This window comes from Tursiops truncatus, chromosome 8, assembly GCF_011762595.2.
Source record: "Tursiops truncatus isolate mTurTru1 chromosome 8, mTurTru1.mat.Y, whole genome shotgun sequence".
Classification (NCBI taxonomy): domain Eukaryota; kingdom Metazoa; phylum Chordata; class Mammalia; order Artiodactyla; family Delphinidae; genus Tursiops; species Tursiops truncatus.
The window spans coordinates 82,051,211-82,074,715 of NC_047041.1; the positions used below are offsets into that span (position 1 = coordinate 82,051,211).

Here is a 23,505-nt window from a genome sequence, read left to right on the forward strand (position 1 = left end):
ATTGGTAGGTGTGTACAGTTATAACAATATAAACATGGCTTTGCGGATATATTGAACTCGTTTTCATATGAAATACTAGTTTTTTGAATCATAGTTCCATATTCTCAAAGCTTTTGACAAATAGTAGACAAAAAGTAAAAGTTAGAAAAGTAACTTGAGTCTCAGTTTTTAAAAAAAGCTGTTTAACATCTGTTAGGAGAAACTGAATTTTCAAGATACATTTCCAAATATATTAGCCTATCTTGAAGCAGTTATATCTAGCATTTTTGAGCAGTTTGCTTTTAATATACCACAAATTATACTTTATTTGTTCTTGACAACATTGCGGAAAACAAAGCCTAGGTTTTTAAAACTGTCTAACCGATATGATGAATGTCAGTCACTTAAAAAAAACCCACTGTAGCATAAACACATACTGTATACAGCTTTTATTCAGAATTAGAATAATTGAATCAATGACAGGATGTCAAATCTCTCCATCATATCCTGTCACTACCAGTTTATTTTTTGTGATCAAAATCAAAAAGACAACTATTTTGTCACCTGCTATTTCATTAGTACTAAAAATCAGGTTTCTTCTTCTATTTTTTTAGAATGTCTGGTTTATTTTTTTCACTTCTTTTAATTCAAAAGACACAAATTCTTCCCCATTTTCTTTTCAAAATAAAGTTTAAGAATTGATCTGTCAGTTAAAATTAAAGGGCTTTCATATTAAGCAAAGGTGCTTTTAAAATGTAAAGCAACTTCAAAAAATCAGTTTAGTCCATAGATAATAAATAATATGCAAATACTCCACAAAAGCTTTGCTATGTCCTTTGAAAGCATTATGAACAATCTGAATTAGCTCAAGTGAATATTTTAGTTGGGTTATTATTTTAATAAGGCTAACCTTTTTCTCACCGTGTTGTGATTCGTTTTATACAAACACACAACGGAAGAATTACATAGCATTTGACACTGAAAAGGAAATGTGAGGTCATCGGATATGAAAATTGCTTGTCAAAAATACTTAGTAGGTCATCGATTTACTACCCTAGCTACCATGTCTATAAGATTAACAGCCAATTACTATTTAGTATATGCTTTGCAAATAAATACTATAAAAATTGAATGTGCATATTTGAACCCTTATTTTAAATATAAAAGAAACTTTTAAAACTCAGTGAAAGTGCATTTTGAACAATAATAGTACCTGGCCTTTCCAAAAATCAGATTCAGGTACTTTGTGGGTCTGATTCACTAGGCAAGCTTTGTAAAAAACAAGCTACTGGAGAGGGATGTATATTTTTGTTTTGCACTGATAAAAACCCACTCTAAAAATGTGTTTTCTTTCCTTCTGGAAACATCAATTGTCCATATGCTAATAACTTACTACATAAAAATACTGGTCCTCAATAATGCTACTGTAGGTATACAGACCATTTTGGTATATTATAAAATACACACTCTGTTGACAGATTTCTTTTTCAGTTATCAGCTTGTCTCAAAGATTTTAAGTAACAATGCCAAACAGTGTTTGAAACGTCCTCATATCTTTTAAATGTTTCTAAAACTTCTAAACCCTCTATGGTATTCATTTCTTACGCTAGATTTGCCTTTCTTTAACATGAGGTAAATATTTTGACTGCTAGAGTCTGCTCAGGTGCTGGGGTTCTAAGACCTTCCGAATTTCTTTATAGTAGCCACCAATTTCCACCTCTCTCTTCCATTTATTCTTTATCTCCACCTCCAGGACCTGCAAATACTAACACTAGACAAAATAAAACTACTTCAAGAGGAAGCAACACTGCAATCAATTCCCTATCTTTTAAAGAATCAACACACGAATGCGCATACAAAGCAAAAGTAGGGGGAGAGCCCTATTCATTTGTTTAAGCCCATTATGAATGTCATTTCTAAAGCATCATGTTAATGCTTTCCAAAGGTAGTCACCATCAACACCACCAAATTTAAGCAATTCTAACCCTAAGTATTTACACTTTGAACTTCAAAACTGAGCAGTGAAGTCTTTCAGAACCGAGGCAAAAAAAAAAAAAATTTTTTTTTATCAATAATAAAAAACAGATGAGGTTTATTCTTGAGGAACAGAAAAGGGAAGAATTTGTGTTTGGCCTTGGTGAGCCAAGCGTTATACATAGAAGAAAACCCTTTAAAAAAAAAAAAAAAATCTCGTTAACATTAAAGCCCAGAGCAAAAAGAAGAATATGGACAGCATTCTAAGATGACAAACATTCACCAAACAAAGCTGAATCTTAGAATAATACTGTATGAATGACTCCTAGGAAGCCTCGTTATGATTTTTTTTTAAAGGAGGAAGAAATGACTATGTGAGCCACGTCAAGAAGCAGCTGCTTCCCATTCAAGAGGGGACACAGCTTTGGGGCGAAGAGGAGGGATATTCCGGGAATTCATTACAGTAAAACGCATTTGTTTACTTGGAGTAATTTGAATGTTTCTTACTCAACCTTCAGCTCGAATTCTGTTCACCTGGTCTCCCTAAGTCAGTCAAGTTTGGAGAAAAATCATAGGCTGTAAGTCTCACGAGTCTACCAAGGACATCACAAATAGATGGCCACCATCCTGGAAGATGGCGTCAAAGCATCCCTGAAGAGTTCCCATTCATAAATATATAAATATACCTATCAATAAATAAACAAGAATTAGTTCAAGAATGAGTAGAAGGCCACCTCGGGGCAGTGCTTCCACACAGTATCTGCCGTGCTGTCCCCAAGGGCATGCCTGGAGCTCCATTCAAAAGGACAGCTCATCTCCCTAGGGTGAGGGCACGAGGCAGAAGGCAAGGCAGCTGACCCATCCTGCTGGATCAGAGGGCATCTGCAGCTGAGTGGCCGCTTCAGACTAAACCAGGGTGCTGAGCCACCGCGCCCTGGCAAGCCTGACCCTCAGAGGACACGTGTACGTGCCTAAGTGCACACAGGCAGCTCTCCTCTGCGGCCACAGTACTCCCCTCCTCCCGGCCTCAGCTCCTGCACCCAAATGCCACACCCGGTGCTCCAAAGTCTCTGCTCTCTGCACAACAGAGCCGTGGGCCAGGACCGGCTGCCTGACCCTGGCCCAAATCAGAGTCACTTGGAAACCGTCCCTTCTTGCAGGGAAGAAGTGAGCCAGCCAGCGGCTGTCACACACACTCACACATAGCCTTCCTCTGACAGTTCCCTGGGCACATGTCCCTCAAGGAATGTAGGCTGCAAAACGTTAGGAGGTAGAAATATCTGCACGGGCGACTCTACCAATAGTGCGTACGTGCGCACACTGCCGCAGAAGTGTGCACGCGTGCAGCGCAGGCTCACAGTCAATCAAACTACATGCACACGTATAAAAACTGCAGTCAGCATGTCTCAGTGTGCAGGCAACTCTGGTGGAATATTAATATACAGCATGCCAGACAATTATCTGTTCACAAGTAATTCTTTAACTAGAAAATAGTAGATGTTAAACTAGAAGGTTATTTTTTAAAGCCTCCAATTAATTTCTCTATTTCTGATCATTTGCCTTTGGGGATTTAAAACAAAACAAAAAAGGAGCAGAGTACAATTCAGCGGAAGTGTGTCTTTGTCCCCAGAGGGTTTTGCCTGTGAGGCATTTAATCTAGGTCGCCAGCCCCCCAGCCTTTGACTGAAGCTTGCAGAAGAAACTTATCCATATTGACTTATATGTTACACAGAACAGACAGAAATAAAAGTCTCAGACAGGCCTTTCTCACCCAACAAAGGCTTATTTTTTTCCATCCTTTGCTTGGGCTCAAGCACTCCTGCCCTGCGTGCCGCCACTTTAAACATGATCAGATCTGTGCTTCATTGCAAATAACAACTGACCAACAATGGACCCTGCTTCATAGATTTGGGAATGTTTGGCTTAAGCTGCCAATGACTGAAGGCCTTTAACTCCCACCGGCCAGTCACAGTCCGCTTTGTTGTTGTCTGTTGATGTGTCTGTGCTCATTATTCCTTGACATGCAACATCCCCCCTCCAGCCTCCACCCATCCACAGCCGCACAGAAAGCGAGATTCAAATGGGAACAGCTGTAGTGGTTCAATGGGAAGTGATGCCCCTTGTGCAAAGGGGAGGGAGACAGAAAAGGGAGAGGGCCTATTGGAGAAAGGCAACAGCTTTCAGGGAGTCTTGTATAAGAAACCTACTTTTGAATATAGTTCAGTGAAATCGCTGTTGAGACGCTGACAATGGAAATCTGCCCAGATTGAAAATGCCAGCCCTAATTCAAAAGACAATTCCTAGTTAATAGGTTGTTGCATTTTTAAATTATTTCTCGACTTTGAGCTTCTGAATTAAACAGCTAACTGGGAAATGCTACCATTTTGTATATGTACTCTGGGTATAAATGGGCACAGGTCTACACACAGCTTTAAGTGGAATTTCTTTCTAACACATTTGCGATTTATGACACCTATAAGAATTATTTCTTTAAGGATCATTGGGATTTAAAATAGAGTATGTATGAAAGCAACCATTCGTTTAGAATGTTAATCTAACAAGGAAACAAAATTTGTAACACCACACTATAAGGTTAAAAAGAAAATAGTATAATAAAGGAAATACAAAGGCTTTGGCATGGTTTTTACAATCAACAATGGTTAATTTTGATATGTAGTTGTGAACAACTTCAAAACACTTAAGTTTAAAACTCTTGCAAGCACTTTTAATTGATTAGGAATGAATTCTAGATGCACAAAATGATTGGACTGTGAACAGTAATACAACTATATCTAAGAACAATTAACTTTTGCTGGCCAAAGAAGAAACTTATGATTGCATGAAAATGTGTATAAAACATCTATAGAGTATTCTTGTCAAATATAAATGAAATTAACTTTATTATAGAAATCATTCTGAGGATTTCTAGGGAAGACAAATACTTACATTTTGACATAAAACAAATTGGATTATATCGAAGACACACTCTACCTTTTAGCTATCAACTTTTTTCTTCCTTGAATTTATATCTTACCCTTTTTTTGCACATAAACTTCATCTGTTAACAACCTTTGGAAAACCAACAGATATTTCTTACATAAATCTAGTGCATGTTGTTCCAGGTTTAAGTATATGCAAAGGAATGATACAAACGTGGAACATCAGTCCATAAACTATGAACAGATGGGTAGAAGTATTCGATATATCTTGATAAAACTCAAATTCGTGGCAAAGCTTGTTGATCATAATTTCCTTTTTTTTAAAACAACTTCATGACCAACAGAGATCAAACATCCATCCAGTCTACGTTGTTCTTTTTTTCATTATAACATACAAATGCCCATTTACAAATAATACACCAAAATGAATAAAAGTTTGGATACCAAAATGAAGATTTGTTCCAACTGATATCGTGCCTTCTGTATACAAAGGTCCTTGTTTCAAGTCCATTCCCCAGTGGTTCAACACAGGACACAATTGCAGTACTGAAGTGCTTCTAACAGCCATTTTTCTTTCCTTCCTGAACGTCCAACTGCTGTGTCCACATAGTCATTGACTGAATTAACACAATATATCCTTTCCTTTTGTTTGTTTGTTTTTTGATTGTTTGTTTTTTTTTTACTGTAATCTTGGCCAGTATTGAGACATATCAGGTTCACTTCCAGGAACTTGAACTGGAACTGACACACCAGGGGAAATGAGTCCTAGAAGTGGGTGAAAGAAATAGCCATGTAGATATTCCCTTCAAGAGACAGGCATGGAGTACGAATTTATAGGTTAAAAAAAAATCTCTAGTACTTTCTAACATTTAACTGAATCTAAAAAAGAAAAAACTTTTCAAGTCCTATAAACAAAAGTAGCACCTTCAGAAACCAGAAAGCATGTTTACACACATCTACTGAATCCCAAAGGCCCCCACGCTCCCCCCACCAAAAAAACAACTCCATTTGTTTGTATGTTTGGAACTTTAGCAACAAAACCATCCTGGAAAACCAGAGTGGTACTTCTTCAGTTGCAATGAAAGGCATAGAGGAACTAGGAGGGAAGTGAGAAGTCTTCCAATAAACTCAGGAGGCCTTCACTGTTAAACTTTGGCTAATATAATAATTTCTCCTTGGAAAAGCTACGTTTTCAGGCCTTGTCTTCATATACAGCTTCTGCAATCAAATTCAGGAAAAACAACTTCTTTTTTTGTCTGTATGGCATCAAGTTACTAACTAGCTTGACTGAATTCCCCTTTTAATCAGTCTTCCCCAAGGAAGCGAGCAACAGAGAGTTAAATACACCATCACACAAGGCCAGGAGGTTCTTTTTAGGTAAACTTTGAGTGAAGGGAGATCACCTGGCAAAAGAAGCTGCAAAGGCCACCTCTGTGCAGCCTGCGGAGGGCAGCGGCTCACCTGTGGAAGTGGTGCCCGAGGTGCCCATTGGCTGACTGTTCATGTGTGTCTGCATATGTGGGGGGGTGTAGGTGTCATAACTCCGCCCGTTCACCGAAGGGCTGGTGGGCAGCATGCAGGAGTACGCAGAGGTCTGGCTGGGGACTGGGGGCTGGGAGGAGAAAGGCAAACTTGTGGTTAGTGAGAGACACTTTGCATAGCCACACCCCCAGCTCCCTCCCCCCCCCCCGCCCCCAGGAACTCTGCCAACAAGTCTGATTCTTAGATACCCGCAAGTAAAGCGCCTGAATTCCATGTGGTAACACTAAGATCGGGCTTCCACCCAGTCCTTCCGTTGTCCACTGCGGGAGCAAAGTTGCCTACACACCAAACTTTTTGAAGTACCAAAAATTCAGACCATTCATTGTCCAGCTAGACGGTTGACACTACCCATAACATTAATAGGATTTTTGTCCATTTTCATCTTGGACCTCCGCTGGCACCTTTAGACAAACTATAACATGAGGACTTCCATAAAGACACACCCCCTCTCTTGCAAATTCAATCCATTTGGGAATCCAGCGACACCTCCACGCCTCAAACCCTGTATCTCAAGCTGTGAGGCAGAGGACAGTGGCAGGAACTCTCTGTAAAGTTTAGTTTAGGGACCCTGAAAGCCTTTCATGGTTGGACTTACAGATTTCAAGATTCTTGAAGAGGCAGATCAGTGATGATCTCAGGTTAAAGTAGTCAGAAGTGTCAGTAAATACCTAGCCCCATCCGGAGAATTAGCTGTGACTTTCTTACAGACACCAAAACTGAGATTAGGTTTTATCCACAAAATTGTGCTGTTACCCTCGAAGTGTTTAGAATCATGGTATTGAAAAGATAAACCTTTATCTTGACTAAATAAATACACAAGGCTGAGGCAAAACACCTCCTGAGCTCTCATGGGGCTATGCTGGGGCAGCAGGCTTGAGACAATTAAGAGAAGCATACTGTCAGGAACAGGGGAGATGATAGTACTGCTCTGATCTGCAAACTATAGAAATGTTTAACATTCCAAGATCCACATCCTCAGAGAGGGTGATACATTAGAGAAGGTTCGGAGGAGGACACCCACCCTTTGTAAAATGGTTGAAGGTTTTGGTCAACAGGATAAACTGATGGACAGACTGGCCAGCCCTCACCCGCCTCCAAAATTCAAAGAGTAATTTTCTCTGAATGGTAGAATTGTTGATATTTTAATTTTATTTATGCTTTATGAATATATATATATGGTTTGAATTATAAGTTGTATAATTTTTAAAAGTCGGCATTTGAAATAAATTGACCCACACCAGTCTAAGTGGAAACAACTCTAACAGAATAGCAGCATCTATTTCATTGTTTCTAAATGTTTTCTCATATACACATTTTTTTATCTTCATAGAAACCTAGATGTTGCTACAATTTACAAAACCGAACAAGACTCTGTGGCCTTATTAGAGTCTGAGGATGACTGCTAACATCGGGTTCAAAGAGGCAAGCAGGCCTTCAGGGCCTGCCAGAATTTCAGCTTGCATTTGCTTCTAATTCCCAAAATGACTTCCTCCAGGCAACTCTGACTTCTAGAAAATTCCAAGGCAGTCGTAGCAACCACAACTAATGGGCTGTTAATCCCTTAATTTACATTAATTGCTCTACGGCCAATAATATCAAGATGCAATAAAAATAGACGTGTGAATAATTCCTCTGAAGTTGCTTATCTAGCTGCTCCTGTATTAAGTCTAAAGACTGGGAAACACTTATTTTGGTGTGATTTGGGCTAGAAATCCAGCAGATGTTCAGTGGAGAACAAACGATGTGTGCAACCCCAAATTTGTTTCCATCAGGGGCTCACGCTCACACTATCTGGCATCTCTAATTGCTGCACAAATAGGGCAGGAGTCCTGGGGAAGTCACTGCGGAAGGCCCACCAGAAGACCAATTATTTTTCCCCATCAAGAATCCCTCTAGTTCCAAAGTTCTAGTACACCCTACCTGCCTTAGACAACTTCCATCATAAAGGGTTAACCTAGTATACAGGGCCCAGCACACGTAGGGGCTGGTAAATATTTGGGACGGAATTGAGAGTAGGAGCAGGTTGTTACACCAAGCAAATAGCATCAGCCTTTCCAGGCAGCTGGGAACGCCACCACCCCATCACATCGTTCACAGCAAAGACACACGAAATTTCTAGCAGATGCCTTCTATTCCTTTTTTTCTTCTAAGATACAGAAAGAAAACTAGCTTTCTTCTATGTTAAGTGTATCGCACTATGCAAATATGAATCCCAATTCTGGTCCTTTTTTTCGTCCTCACTAGTTTATCAGAAACATCCTAAATAACAACCACAGGGCACATAAAGACTATACACTTATTAATATGAACACATGAATATAAACCCAAGTGTCATATATACTAACCTCTTACTATCTAATAATTTGCCAACATTATTTTCATTTTCTGGTATAAGTTTCTGGTCCCCAAAACATGCCCCATTCTCACCCAACATTATCAAACCAACATTCCCTGTGAGCAAAAATTAACTTGACGGCACATCAGGTTTTTATTTTATTAAAGGCATGAATCAATTAATCAATCAGCTAAAAGACTCGATTGACGGTTTTCATCTCAGACTTGACTGATCAAGCCAATCACTATATTGGGAAAGGCTCCCAAGGGTACACATAGGGCCAGTGAGGTCTGCAGGCCCCAACCCATTCCTCACTTCTTCTCCCAGGGACCCGTTAAGCAGGCAGCCGCCAGCCTCACTTACTTGCATAGGCAGGTTATTTGCCATGGTGAAGCTGGGCATGGGCGGCAAAGCACTGTATGTGTTTGTGAGGGCTGTGTCTGTTCGGCCCAACATGGAGCCAGACGTGAAGGAGGAAACTGCAGGGAGAGGACACAACAGACAGTCATTGTGAGAGTCAGAGCCAAGGGCCAACAGGTTGAAACACATTTGTTAGTACTAATATTTCAAATTACCAGGCGTGGTGGGTTGTGGGATTGGTTGGTAGACACTGGTGCTGAAACTACTGCTGATCGGAATATGACTAGGTGTGTTGCTGGCCTGTCTTCTCTGATTCCTCAGCTTTTCTTCTCTTCTCCATTTGGCTCTTCGATTAGAAAACCAGACCTGGAAATCAGATGGAACAGGTTAGCCCTGAGCCTACTCCCAGCTCCACCCCATCCCAGACACGTCCACTGTCCTCCTCCCCCAGCCCCGAGAGGCATCCACTGTCCCCCTCCCCCAGCCCTGAGAGGCGTCCACTGTCCTCCTCCCCCCAGCCCCGAGAGGCGTCCACTGTCCTCCTCCCCCAGCCCCGAGAGGCGTCCACTGTCCCCCTCCCCCAGCCCCGAGAGGCGTCCACTGTCCTCCTCCCCCAGCCCCAAGAGGCGTCCACTGTCCCCCTCCCCCCAGCCCCGAGAGCCGAGTGGCGCAAAGCATTTAGCAAACTGAATCTGTTGCTGTTTATACAAACAAATGGTGTTCCTTAGACGCACCCGTGTCTCTAGAAAAGGCAAAAGGTATGAATCACAAAACATGAACACACGGTCCCTGGGTACCTGTATTCTCGCTTCAGGTAGATCTATTTTGGCCGCTAGTCTTTCTCGGGCAAACACATCTGGATAATGGGTTCTCTCAAACTCTGAAAGAGTAAGTTGCATTCTTCTGTGTTGTGCCAGAACTATACAAAACGTGTCAACCAAACCCTGGATCAATCTGGTTTCCACCTCCCGACTTCTGTCACCTCCAACCAATTCCCTTTAAAATGCTACTACTAGTAGATTGATTGTACTTGGAAGAACTATCCCATCAGAACCAAGTTCTATTCTCTTTGAAATGACATTCATTCTTCTGTGGCCTGAATTAGCCAAATCATCATTGTTTCTTCATGAGAAGTCAGACTTTTCATCTGTGAATCACTGGTACATGAAAAGAAGAAAGAAAATACACACACACACTGAAAAGATGCCCAGGAAAAGAAAAAAAAAGGACAGAAAGAAAAAAGAAACCTTTTCAGGCCTCCGTGCAAGGGCCTTGGCTAAATTTAGCTCTTTGTACTGAAGATGTGGCATTTACTTTGATTTACTGCTTCTCTACTTTGAAAAACTCCATCACCTTTCTCCAGGGCCTCAATTTGCTCTTGGGTAAAGGATGTTCTATTTCTTTGCAGCTTCCGCTTCAGCTGAAGTCGCATTTGGGCCTCATCTGAATCTTCTCCATTGGAACTGATGGAGTTGGTATTCTCTCCCCCTCCTTCCTGTTGCTGGCAGCCATCTGGAACAAAAAGAATAGGACAGTAAGAGAAATTTGGAATAACCTGCGGTCTCCAAAAGGGGCGTCCTACAGCCATAAACTCCAAAAGCAGTCTCATCTGAAAGTCTCACCAAAACGTTCCCAAGGTAACTGTCCGCCTTCTTTTAATAAAAGACATTAGTGACATATGTTACCTGACCACCATTTTCTTTCTGTTTTTATCAGGATGAGACTGCACAATTTTGATACTTTGGGAACGGCATTCCTTTGAATGACAAAACAAGTGCTGAAGTTTCCAATTAAAATGATCTTTTATAACTAACCTTGACCCTCCAAATGCCTCGCCCAGTTCCCTTTCCTTAGGGAATTTATTTACCTATGGCTGTGTTGGGAAAATAGAAGAGTGATGTTCAAGATTTCAGCTGATCTATGATCAGTAATTCCTATCTAATCAATTAGATGTTGATAGGTTTGTAGAAAATGCTATTAAGAAACCAAACCAAGCTTGTAATCTTTAAAAAAATATTTATCTAGTTTTTATTTGAATTCTGCACAGTCAATTTCATTTTAAAGGTTGTGAATTTAGAAGTGCTTGCATTGTTCTGCAGTTTTATTCAACTATTGTATGAGTGCGCTTTGCCTTGACACCTATTACGAGCACAGCTGTAATTATATCATCACCAAGAACAGGCTATAATTGCTGAAAATGGAATTTTATATTTAGATAAAAGGACTGTCCATTCTTTGTAATGTGTTGCACCAGAGAAAAGTAAGATTTCTTTTAAATTTTTAACGTGTAATTTTAAAAAAGAAATAGTAGAGAGTTCACTAACTAGCTAAACATGCTATGCTGCAGCTGAATCCTTGGCATATCATTTAAGTGGTACATTTTTAATTAGGGCATTTCCACCACTTTTAATGTAATTTCTATCATTAAACAGGGGAAAGTTTTATTTTCCTTCGCTGCTTGGAGGGCAAGATGTGCACGTAGGCTAGCTGTCTCCTCGTGCGCCTTGCTGGAGAAGCGACGGCCTGGCAAGGGAAGGACTCAGCCCTGGCTGGGCCTCTAGGGCCACTGCCTGCTGGCTGGGTCCTTGGTCTTGGGTCCTGAGGCCCCCAAGGGATACCACAGGGGCTGGCCCCCCCATCCTAGAAACTTGGCCCGTGGGGGAGGGGCCTCTAGGGGCGCCTTGGTGGGAATAGACTTGGCCAGGAATATCATTTATAACCAGGAGACAATGGGCAGTGCCTTCAAAGAGTTCAGGGAATTGTGACAGGATCTAGTGGGATCTTTTCAGGAACTTTGAAATGTTTTAAAACCCCAACTTTCTCCCCCATTTAAACAGGCGGATTCATCAGTACTGGCCACCATATGGGCCCTTGGAGATCTATTGAGATGACCACCAACACTTGAATAGCGAGGGGCTGCCTTTCAGCGCCGCACAATGCCCCGCGAGTAAGGGAAACTATTAAACTCCTGGGGCAGGAGCGTTGGCAAACTTTCGTGGGCAGAATTTTGAGGCCACAATGAGTGCGGACAACAAAAGGATTCTCTTGAGGCGTGCAGCGGGCCACATTGTGTTACAAGAAGCCCAGTCAACAGACTTTTCAGTGAAGTGTGTTAACCCCTCTGCTCTGCTATCATTAATCACTGTCCCAAGAGCAGGCGTCTCCATGCTATTTAGGGCGCTTAGCTGGGGGTTGGAGGGTGGATGGGAGGCCAGGGCAGGGGGTGGAGGGGAGGCAGGGCCGGTGGATGAGGTCCGGGGCACGGGTTGGGGGGGGGGGGGAAGTGAGCCGGGGAGGCAGGGAGGATGGAGACCACGGGGGAGGGAGACAGGAGAGGAGGGGGTGGAGGCCTGGTGGAGGGGTTTGGAGGAGTAGGAGAGAGGAGGGGCGTGGAAAGGTGGAGGAAAAAAGAGGGCTCCACAGAGACAGAGGCCAGAAAGGTATAAGAAGGACAGAAAAGAGTGCTGAGAGGAAAAAGAGACAAGAGGGTCGAAGGAGACGGGGAGAGAAAGAGAAAAAGGGAGATAAGGGAGAGACTATTAGAAAATGGGCCGTGGCTCTGCTTTGGGTCGTCTTGCGCTACATCAGAAAGCTGGGGGGTTGGGGAGGGCTACTTAGCTGAGGGAGAGCCGCTCACTCACGTGTGCCGGCACCAGTGTCTGTGCTAATTTACTGCCCCGAGTTTCCGGGTGACTTTTCAAAGTGTTTTTCAGGGAATGAAATGAAGAGCCCCTTTTATTTTCGGATTCGGTCAATGAGGAAGACTTTAGAAATAGACTTTTTGGGCCAACTAGAAAGGCCCATCAGTTATTGCTTTGCGAAAGCACAAACAAAAACCTGCGATCATCAGAGGTTTAGGGAAGGGAGCGCTGAGAACACAATCCCATCTCGCGGGGGTGGTCACTCACGCCTTCTAGGAGGCCCCACCCCAGTCCTTTTTCTGGCACATTCGATCTCGCCAAACAAAGCTACCCGGGTCTGCCTCAGAAGACCCCCGCAGATAGCATTCTCTGCTCCCGTTTGCTTCGCTGACGTTTTCCTAATTTTAAAACATCTCTCTCTCTCTCTCTCTCTCAGCAACGGAGGTGCAGCGCTGACTTGAACTGACATTTAAGAGGAGGAAAGTCAACGAGGATGAGGAGAGCTCGATTTTAAACCTCTTTGAGGGGGAAAATAAAAACAGCCGTGGAATTAGAGGCGGTTCAGGAGAAACCCGTGGCTGCAGGATCCCTCCAAGACCCTGAAGAGCGAGCGTGCTCCATTGAAAGTTTGTTTGCTCCTTTAAAAATAGCAACTGTTCGCAGCGAGGCAGTGCCGGAGAGGTCACTCTTAGACTGGGTGCCCCCCTTTTTTTCTTTAGTGGATTTACCTTCCACTCTTAAAGCTTTTAGCAAAATAGAACTGGAAGTTGGATCTCGAATTCCCCACATGATAAACCTAAGTGGCAGACAATTAAGATATCTTCTTTAAAAGGCGCCCCCTCTGAGCGCAAAGAAGGGGCCTTCAATGGGCGCCGTCCACCTTCCAGCCTAATCCGCGAGAAGGCGAGTGAAAGCGCCTCCCATTATCCCAGCCCCAGGACCATCTGACGCTCGGGATAGGATTTGTTTCCTGGAAGAAGGAGAGGAGAGAAAGAAAAAAAAAAAAAAAAAAAGACGCTGGGAAATAAAATCATTCCTTAGTTTCTTAGTGTCTTAATCAGTGATGCGGAAAACAAGCAAGAAAAGATAGCAACCCGGTTGCGGCACCTTTTCAGCTCTGGAGCGCGGATCAAAACATTGTAGCATCTGTTGAAAAAGAGACTGACTAAATCCTATAGAGGGCCTGGGTATTACGGGGCTGGTGGCGGGGGTGGGGGGGGGGGGAGAAGATAAGAAAAAGTGTCTCTGTGATCCCTAAAACCACCAAAGCGCTGGAGAATCGGGGCTGGATAGAGTTGTCTCTTGTTGTTGTCAGCCCAAGTCGGCACAATTTTATTCACCGCCGCATGGCGTTGATCAGATGGAAACCAGATTTGTCTCCCTCTGAGACCTAACCTCGCCTTATGCTTTCGGAGTAATGGGCTCTTTAAAACCGCAAACCGGCTTCCTGGGCCGGCAAAGGGGGCGCGGGAGGGAGGGGGGCCTTCTTAGCGCCAAGAGAACCGAGGATTCCCGGCACGTCAGCCGCGGCCGCCGGCGCCCGGTGGTCCCCACGCTCGGGACTCTGCGCTCGCCTGGCGCGACCGTCCTCGCCACGCGGTGGGGACCAGGCACTGGCGTGGGTTTTCTGTGGAGTGAAGGGGGAACTGGCAGTTGGGGAGCCAGAAGGCTCTGGCAACTCGGCGCCTGAAAGTTCAAAGCTCCTGAACTAGCGCCACCTCCTGCCCCAACGGTCACCACCAGGTCCTTGCGGTTAGGCTCTCGCTTCCCGCCCTCACGCTCCCCGCGACGAAAAGCCGCCCCAATCGGGCGCCACCTCTGGTGGCAGCAGAGGGGCGGGCGAAGCTGCTGCTCTCGGCTTCGGTCCAGTCCGGGCTCCGGGAGGAGGAGGGGGTGTCCTTGTTCCAGGCCCCGGGCAAACGTGAGCCCTCGCGCCCAGGGCTCAGCCCTCCCAGGCCCGGCCACTGTGTCCCATGCCCTCCCCGAGACCTCTCGCACCCGCCGGCCAGACTCGGCGGGGTGGGGTCACCGGGACCGCAGACTGCTGGGGGCCGGGGAAGGCAACAGGAGCGCGTCACTTGGGTGTGCCCGGTGTGCGCAGGTGGGAAGCCTACAGTTTCAAGGGTCAGGTGTGGGTGTGGTGGTCACTCCCTCGTCCTCACCAGAAGCCGGAGGGGGCCGGGGCCTGCGGTCAGGGCGGAGGCAGCGCCTCCTCGGGTGCAGCCTCGCACCCTGGGAGGCCGCGGTTCGGCCCGATCCGGCGAGGGAGCGGGCGGGCGGGTCGCCCGGGGGAGCCGGGGCCCTGCGCGTCGGAGGCCTCGGCCGGCCGAGCGGCCGCGCTGGGAAACACCGAGCCAGCGCTTTGCTCCCTATCTTCCCAGTGTCCGTCCTATATTGTTTTCTGCTCTTAAAACTGACATGTCTAATTGGCAATCGGTGCCGAATCGTGTCCAGAGGTCTCTTGTGGAACATTTCTACAGCTGTCTCCTTCAACTAGACGCTTATTCATGTCGCCTTAATGAGAAACAAAACGTTCTCTAATGAGCAATTACAGAGCGACAGGATTGTTCCCATAACAAATTCTTGCGAGTGACAGAAGCATCCTTTGTACCAGATATTTCGCATACTGTTACCGATTTTCCCTTCTCTAGCCCGGCTCGGTGGAGGCGCAGGGCACCTAGAGCGGGTCCGAGAGCGCACGGATGCGAGGGCAGCCCAGTCAGCTTCCCCTCGCCGCCTCCCAGGCCGGGAGCCCCCAGGCTTCCTCGTGCTCCGGGGAGTGAGACGCCACGTCCCATTATCCCGCATATTATCTCCTTGTCACGAGGACAACAAATACCGATTAATCTTCGGAGTAAACTGTTTCCTATTCCTGACCAAGCTACCTCCGGTGTGTGTAGGGGAGGGGGAGAGCCAACAGACCAGACCCCACCCCCATCTGCTCCTCTTCTTCCATCCCTTCTCACAGATGCAAGGACGGTCCAGATCCTATCTTTCCTCCCAGCCCCAGAGTCGCTCCCGGCACACCAAAGTCCGGTTCACAGTATCCTCACCCCACCCTTCTACGCAGTCGCCACCCACAAAGAGTGAGAACTGGGGGCCCAAAGGGTGGAAGGGGTCAGAGCAGAGAGGGTAGGGTTGTTTAGTTGGGAAAGCCACCACTTCCAAAGCCCCATCCTCAACTTGGCCCTGCATCTCAGTGCTCACCCTCTCATACACACCCTACTCCTAGTCACATAATTTGTCAATTACGGCAAGAAGCAAAACGATACAATTATGTTTATCTTGCAGTCTGTCAGTGTGTTAACTTGTCACACTTCTACAGCAAGGGGGCTCTCCGTGCATTTTAATGGCACATTTGAATAGGGCACCACGCAGCTAGCTCATACACACACGCACATACTCCTGCCCATAACACACACTCGAGCGAACATGCACACACACACACACACACACACACCAGCCACATTCACACTACCTAACATACACAACCCTCGAATTCCCAGGCCAACCAGATAGTTCAACAAACACCACCTAGATACAGCGCAAGTCGATATGTCCCAAGCCTTTGAAGAGTTTCTCCACTACATTCTCTAGGCACAAAAGCCCGGAGAGGGAAAAAGTTGGAGAAGAGGATGGGCAAGGGGCTGCATATATGGAGAATTTGAGGATGGGTGTTTGGGTTTTTACCTTGAGTAGGTTGCCCTGGCACCGATGTCCCCGGATACCAACCCGGGCGGGTGCCCCAGCTTCCGGTCTGCCCGTTCAACATCCTTAGTTTATCATACATGCCGTCTGCACCCATCTGTTGCTTTTCGCTAGCCAGGTTGCGAAGAACTCTGTTTATTGATGACACCTGCAAATCAAATCAAGATCAAACCAAATGGTAGAGTCTCCTGAAGACACAGTTGCCCTAAGTCCCCATCTCAGCACTCCCACCGCTTAAAGAATGACCCTTAATACATTAAAAAAAAAAAAATTCCCAGCCATCCTAGGACAGTGGGTGGATTTGCAGAGACATCGTGGAAAGAATGCCAGCCATCACTTTGGGCATGGAAACTCAGTTGTGTAGAGAGTTGAAAGACTAGGGAGGGGTCCTTCACTGTTGCACAGTGTCTCTGGTGACCTAACTCACATGGCTGCTTTTTTGTTGTTAAAGACTTCCCCCCCAAAATATTGAGACTTGGCCTAGAGCTTTCTTTCACTGTTATTTGTTTTATATTAGGGCAGAAATGGATGTTTGATGCCTGAAAGAAAGTTCAAACAGGTAGATTTGGCGGAAGCTCAAATCTGGTTTTCATTTGCATTTTCCTTCTAGATTCCAGTGCCTTTCTCCAGGTGCCTCCGCTCTCTACTTTGCCACATGCAAGTGAGGTGCATAACCCCCCACATTTGACTTCCATTTTCCAGAAGGTCAAAAAAAAGGTCAGGGTGCTCCTCTCAAGACCCCCAGGTACAGAGGAGACAAATTGTGGAGCACGGAGGAGAGAAAGAGAGAAAGACACTGGCAGGGAGAGGATCAGGGGGAGGTCAAGAAAGTGATGGTAAAGAGGGAAGAGTGTGAGCTTAGGGCAGGGAGAGGGAATGTTCTCAGTGAACTTACACTTGGTATGTTATCGTTGGTACAGACCCCCTCGGACAGTAATCTGTCTCGGATTTCCCAAGCAAAGATGGACGGGCACTCCCGCTTATACTGGGCTATTTTGCTTACAACTTCTGGAGTCGCTACTCTCGGTTTACTACCACCGATTGCCCTGGGTCTGATGGAGCCAGTCTCGTAATACCTGCCCAGAATTTTACTCACACATCCGTTGGACACCTGCATAGGGGAAGTGGACAGAAAACCACATTATTAATAATTTCAAGACAAAAATAAAATTGTTTAAGTATGCATTAAACAATGACAAGCTTACGTTTTGATTGTCCAGCACTTGGACTTTTGCATCTGCATGGGTCTATAACACAAAAATATACCTTCAATGGTATGAGAACTTACTGTAGAGAGCTTTTTTCTTAAAATTACATTTGTAGCCCTAAAAACTACAAATAGGATGATACTTTCAAACCGTTTGAACTAAAAAAAAAAACTAATTTCAAAGTTTTAAAAACTGTTTTTGTAAATAAATGCTGCTTGAAGATGCATCAAAACGAAGTCAGATTGTTTTGTGCTGACCTTGCTTAAAGTGCTGTTAAGCTGTAATGAGTGAAGGGGAAATAGAGACTGAATTTTTAGTTATCATTCCTTTAAAAATATGCCCAATTGAGTAAATGTGACTTAGGGAGGGAGGTAAATAGCATTCGTCTTTTAAAATCAATATATATATTTTTCATAAATACGAAGAAATCAAACAAGTATCTCAAACCCTGAGGTAAGCATGGGATGAGGGAGAGGGGAATGAGATTATGTGGATTTACATAAGTCATTTTATTATAGTTTCATAAACTGTTACCACAATGAATGTTTTTGCCAAATGAAAAAAGAAAGGTTTTGGTTTTTTTTCGGATTCACACCCAATTTTTTTCTTAAGCAGATGAATTGTCTTATGTGACTGACCCAGGTTGGAAGAGATCGGGAAGGATGGTGGAAGGAAAGGGGAAAGCGGAAGGCAGGGGAGTGGGGTGGGGACTGGAGTGGGGGTGAGGGTAGGTGGGTCCATAATTAGCAGCCTTTACAGTAAGAAATGGAGAGAGGGCGTTGAGAGTGGAGGGCCACGGGGGGCGCGGCGAGTGGGGCGGCGCCGGGAGGATCACCTGCAGAATTCGGGAAATGTCGCACGGCCGGGCCCCGCTGTGAGCTAGCTCTACGATCTTCTGCCGGGTGGAGTCCGGCAGTGGCCGCCCGTTGACAAAGACACCACCGAGCTGATTCACTCCGCTGTGACCTGAGGAAAGGGAGAGGAGAGCAGAGCAGAGCGGAGAGGAGAGGAGAGGAAGAAGAGTAAAGAGAACGAGGAGGGAGGAGGTGGAGGAAGAAGAGAAGAAGAGGGAGAAAGAAGAAAAGGAAGAAGAAAGAAAAGACAACCACAATGCATCCTCAGCTCCCTGCCAACCCTGGCCAACCTCAGCGATCAGGTCCCTGCTATCGATCAGAAATGACAACAGGACCTCGCAGCCATTCCTGGCATCGGGCAGCCCAGCCCAAGCACAGCCGAGCTCCTGCCCACCAGACTGCAGAAGCACCATGCAAACACACACCGACCAGCAAGAGCACACACACCTCACTACCGCCTTCACTCCAGCAGAGCCCCCAGCCCACCGCTGCCTTCCATAAACACCCCAGCCAGTCTCTGAACCCGCAAGGTGCAAATCATCAGCTCAAAAAATATCCTCCCAAAGATCCCCTCTGAGTGTCAAGAAAAACCACGAGTCCTACAGAACCCACACTGAATCTCCAAGGTCTCTGCATTGTTAGAACTGTGATAGCAAATCCTATAGCTCTCCAATGCTCCCTCAGACACTAGAGTCCAGAAACGTTTGTTGTCACACTCCAAACTCTGGTGAAGGCAACACACAAGCACTGGGATTTAAAAAAAAAAAAAAAAAAAAAAGAGAAGAAAAGGGGAGGGAGTAGAGAAGAACCAGAAGAGCAAATCCATGGCTAATGAATCACAACCTGGGTTTCAGCACCTCCACTGAAGGCTTCCTCAAGCCTCAGAGCCCCAGATCGGCTCCAGCCACAAAGTAGGCTGGCTGCTGCAGTGGGGCGGAGATCTGGGAGTCTGTTCGCACCGGCCACAGCTCTGCTGCTAAACTCGGCCCTCCCCACAGCCAAGGACAGATATTAGCAAAAATCAAAAAGTGGAAAGAAAAGGAAAAGACCACACCGCAGTGTCCCCCATCCCTCCTTTATCTGGTTATCTCACAACCTCACCCCATTGTCTAATCATAGGGAATAGGGAGTTAGCACCTCTGTAGCCCCTCCCCAGAAACCACAGACACACAAATAAAGCCAATTGCCAATTCCCACTTCCTTAAAAATCTCCAACCTGCAGCCCCGACTCTAGAGAGCAGCCCTTCCAGGAGAAGATGTGGCTCCCCGCTCAGCTCTCCTCTCCTCTCTTCTCCTTGGAGCCTCTGATAAATTGACTCCAGAAAGCTGAGCTTCTTAGCAATAAATAAGCTCCAAATATAGAAGAGGGGGGAAAATATGATGAGCCTCTCTGACATTTGTCTTTAAAATAAAACTAGCTGCACGTCAAGTTTGAGCTTAATTTCTGGAAATAGGCGGAAGTCGCTCCGGATCATGCATGGAAGGCTAATTGAAAAGATCAGTCGGGGCGCTTGTGGCAGCCTTGTCACTTTGTGACAGTGCTCCGCTCCGGGAAATTGCATCGTCACGACAAACGGGACCGTGATAAAACGACCCTTTCCGTCCCTATTTGTAGATCACTCAGACGAGATTGAACTGCACTCGTTTCCCCTTCGAGGGGAGCCGCGTTTTCAGGGTAGCCGAAGGCTTGGGGCAGGGGGGGGCCCTCACTGAGGGGGGTGCTGGAGCCTCAACTCGATGAGAAGTGACAGGCTTTTGGGGTATCTAGGCTCCGGCCGGGCCCAGCGTGAGCAGGGCCATCGCAGGGACACCGCTTCTCCAACAGAGCAAGCCCTAGATCGCGCTTACCGTTTTCTCCTAAACTCCCTTTATTGCCTTCCTTTGCCTCGAAAGAGCTTCTACTCCTCCAGATACGGAGCCTCCCCTTTGGGCAAAGGGAGCCTTCCAGGAAAAAGAAAGGCTGCCCCAGAGAAAGATCGAGAAAGACTTTCTAAACTTCACGCGCTGCCTGAGCAGGTCCCAATCTAGGAATGCCAAGGCGTGTGAGGCCGCCTAACCCTAGACCTCCCTCCTTCTCCCCGCATTGCAAAAAACAACCTGCCCGCCACCTCCACAGCGACCGCCGGCGGGTGCTCGCCCAGGGCCAGGTCGCCTCTGCCAGCATCGAAATGGCAGCGAGGAAGCGCAGCTATAAGTTCCCCTTCAGAGGTTAAGCCTCAATCATTGTGTCCCTTCCCTAGGGACGGCTGGCGCTCTCGCCCAGTGGCGATGATTATGCGCCTAGAATTCGACCGCGAAGCATCTAATAGGAAAACATATGGTGTCAATTTGGATGCTCTGCGCCTCGCGCACACCCGGGAGCGAGCGGCACAAAGCCCTGCAGGCCGGCCCGCGACCCCGCGCGCCCCTCGGGGCCCGCCAGCCAGGCCGCAGCGGCAAACCCACGGCGCCGGGCGCCGGGGGCCGGCCCTCCCGAGAGCCTGCGGCTGGGGACCCTGTGCTGTAGGGGGAGAACCCAGCAGCCAGGAAGGGTGGACAGAAGCCTAAGCCTCGCCAAGGAGGGTTCCTACCAGGCCGAGTCCCAGGGCCTGGCAGGTTTCTGCACAACTAATCCGCCTTAAAGCTCGCCACCTTTGCGCCCACTCCTGCGCTTTACGCCCACCAGCCGCGGAAGCACCAGGGGACGACTAGCGGTTCCAGGACAGATGGATCAGGCGCTGGGGACCCTCCTCAGTCTGCAGTTCGGCAAGGGAAGGTTTCTAGAAGGCTTAGGCCTTCGGGCACTCCATACAGCTGGGCCCTTAAACCGCGTCCAGACTCCGCACCTCAACCCTGGCCTAGTTTCGCTGGGCCTCCACGCTCCCAGGCCCGGTCTCCAGATTCGTCCTGCCACACACCAGCACTCACGGACCGAGCAGGAAAGTGGGCTGGGGGCCCAAAGGGCCTAGGCAGAGGGAGAATGGGAAGTGCAAGAGCCTGGGAATCAAAGGCACAGCGGGCCGGAATGACCAGGACACACACAGCAGCTATCGGGGCAGGGCTTCTCCACCTCCTGGGCTCCATCCTCACTCTCTTCCCAGACCTAGTAAACCTGCTCTCGCCGGCGCCCTGTAACAGTCCCATGGGGCCAGTGTACCACCTCCACCCCACCGCAGGCCTGGGTGCCCCGCTCCGCTGGCCTTCCAGGGCCCTAGCCAGGGTGGGGAGGGGAGGAGCTGCCCTTAGAGTGACTGGGGGAGGGGAGCCCCCACCCCGCCCGGACGGCGGAGACATTCAGTCTTCGCTAAACCCAAGGGGCCTCCTTCTCGCGCTGCGACTGGAAGCCTCCGCCCCGCCCTGCTCAGCCCAGCCCCCCTCTCTGGGGTCAGAGCCCGGGCAGGGGCGGGGAGGGGGTGTGAGTTACAGGATTTGGAGGGATGGGGTTTCTCTACCGCAGCTTCGCAAACTCTTGCGGGCTGTTCTGAGGGGCCCAGCCCCTGTTCTTCCAGGAGGGAGAACAGAGCAAACGGCCTCCCCTCTCGGGTTGCCGGGCTAGGAGAGAGGAGCAGCTGCCTCGGGTCCCTCGGCCTCGCGCCCGCGGTCTGGCCAGCGCGGACTCCGTGAGGCTCCATGCCCTCCCCCGACCCGCGCGCGGGTCTGCACCTCCCCAGCCCCAAGTCCAAGAAGACCAGAGGCACTTACTGTTCTGCATGCTGGCGCAGGCTGGGGGCCGCGGTATCCCACGGGGCTCGAATATGGGGCTCTGTTAGCAAGAATATAGGCATTAATCATGGGCCAGCACCAGGTAGGCCTACCTCCCTACAGAGGATGTCCTGGAGCCAGGACAGGAGAAAGCCCCCTCTTTAAGGAAATGATCCACTCAGTCGGTTGCAGCGATGGAAGAGTCATCCAGCTCTGCCCTCCAGTGCATGCAAAATCTACCCTTTGGGCTACAAATACTCCAATATTCCCAATCTGTTCCCCCCAAATCTCTTAGTAGTTAACCCTTTAATCAGGAGAATCGACGACCTGATTTTGAATTTTTTCTTCCATCTGAACAACAATGAGCGAGCATTCTGACTCTTTCAGGTTTTGGAACCCAAAGCAGCCAACGTAGAACTTGCCTGAAATCTGGGATGTCTGTCCACTCTCACAATAAAAGGTCTCACACATCTGCACACCCCTAGTTAAAGTCTTCGCCCTAAGACAAACCAGAAGGAGAGAAAGGTATGTCAAACTGTGGCTCAAAAGCATAGGCCCATGGGCTCTCTGATCCACACTCTCAGAAAGGAAAAAAAAAAAATGCATCTAGGTCTCAAACTGCCATAAAACCCTAAATCCCAGACTTACACCCACATTTCCAGCAGCCTATCCTGCAGAAGTCCCCACGGTTTGCTAGTGGCTGCCCTGGCCTGGCTTGGGAGATATGGAGAAAGGATCTGACAAGTTGGGGCCTCATTTTGCAAAAATATCAAAAACCAGGGAAAGGAAGAGGGGAGAACAAGAGAAACAGCTGGGTTAGGAGGAGAGGCCAAGAGCTGGGGGGTAGGGTGGGGGGGGGAGGGGGAGAGGACTTATACCTGAAGTTTAGATGTGAGGCAAAGGGGACCTTGGAACTTCAGGGTGCCTGAGGGTGCAGGCTGGGGCCTACTGGGAGGGCTTCGGAGCCATTACTCCTTCCTTCAAGAATTTCACCACCCCAGTTGCCCGAAGGCCCCCAGAACCCAACTCTTTGGTTACCCCTTTATCCTTCACTCTCTCCCTCAAAGCTTCCCAGTCAGACCCCCTCTCTACTCACTTCTCAGCCTTTCTGGGACTTTGAAAGTAGCAAGCTTAACTTTTCCCCCCCCAAACCTCACTTATTGTGATTAACTTATCTTTTGGTGTTTAGATCTTCCCCCCTTTTACTGTACTGTGACACACGCTGTCTACCTCGCCTCACTGCTTTAAAAAGTATGAACAGGAGGGGGTGAGCGTGGTCGACAA

General features: G+C 47.2%; 2 protein-coding genes across 5 annotated transcripts in view; one reads left to right on the forward strand and one right to left on the reverse strand.

Moving 5' to 3' along the window:
* ELP4 (elongator acetyltransferase complex subunit 4) overlaps positions 1–8,049 on the forward strand; it is a 252,720-nt gene extending 244,671 nt beyond the window's left edge. Inside the window, exon 10 of the mRNA XM_073808732.1 lies at positions 7,765–8,049. Coding sequence (XP_073664833.1) covers positions 7,765–7,827 — 63 coding nt within the window. The 3' untranslated portion in view covers positions 7,828–8,049. The remainder of the gene's footprint in view (positions 1–7,764) is intronic.
* Positions 603–22,701, reverse strand: PAX6 (paired box 6). 4 transcript variants are annotated; one of them, XM_033862672.2, is made up of 12 exons: positions 22,644–22,701; positions 22,222–22,282; positions 18,522–18,652; positions 17,684–17,725; positions 17,575–17,589; positions 16,461–16,626; positions 10,483–10,641; positions 9,927–10,009; positions 9,345–9,495; positions 9,133–9,248; positions 6,354–6,504; positions 603–5,657 (listed from the first exon to the last, which is right to left on the reverse strand). In XM_033862672.2, exons 2-12 carry the CDS (start codon positions 22,229–22,231, stop codon positions 5,572–5,574), a joined length of 1,110 nt encoding a protein of 369 aa, XP_033718563.1. In that variant the 5' UTR covers positions 22,232–22,282; positions 22,644–22,701; the 3' UTR covers positions 603–5,571. The 4 variants fall into 4 exon arrangements, with proteins under 4 accessions (XP_033718563.1, XP_033718560.1, XP_033718564.1 ...); XM_033862669.2 differs by having other exon boundaries at positions 17,374–17,589; XM_033862673.2 differs by lacking the exon at positions 17,684–17,725.
* Between the last annotated feature and the right edge of the window lie 804 nt (positions 22,702–23,505).

Bases quoted from the DNA above. Each gene is read 5' to 3' on its own strand.
- PAX6 (XM_033862669.2), bottom strand. The intron at 16,627-17,373 runs GTAAGTTCACTG...TTTGATTTGCAG, and splicing joins CCAACGATAACATACCAAGT to GTGTCATCAATAAACAGAGT. The intron at 5,658-6,353 runs GTGAGCCGCTGC...ACCCACTTCTAG, and splicing joins CTCGGGCACCACTTCCACAG to GACTCATTTCCCCTGGTGTG.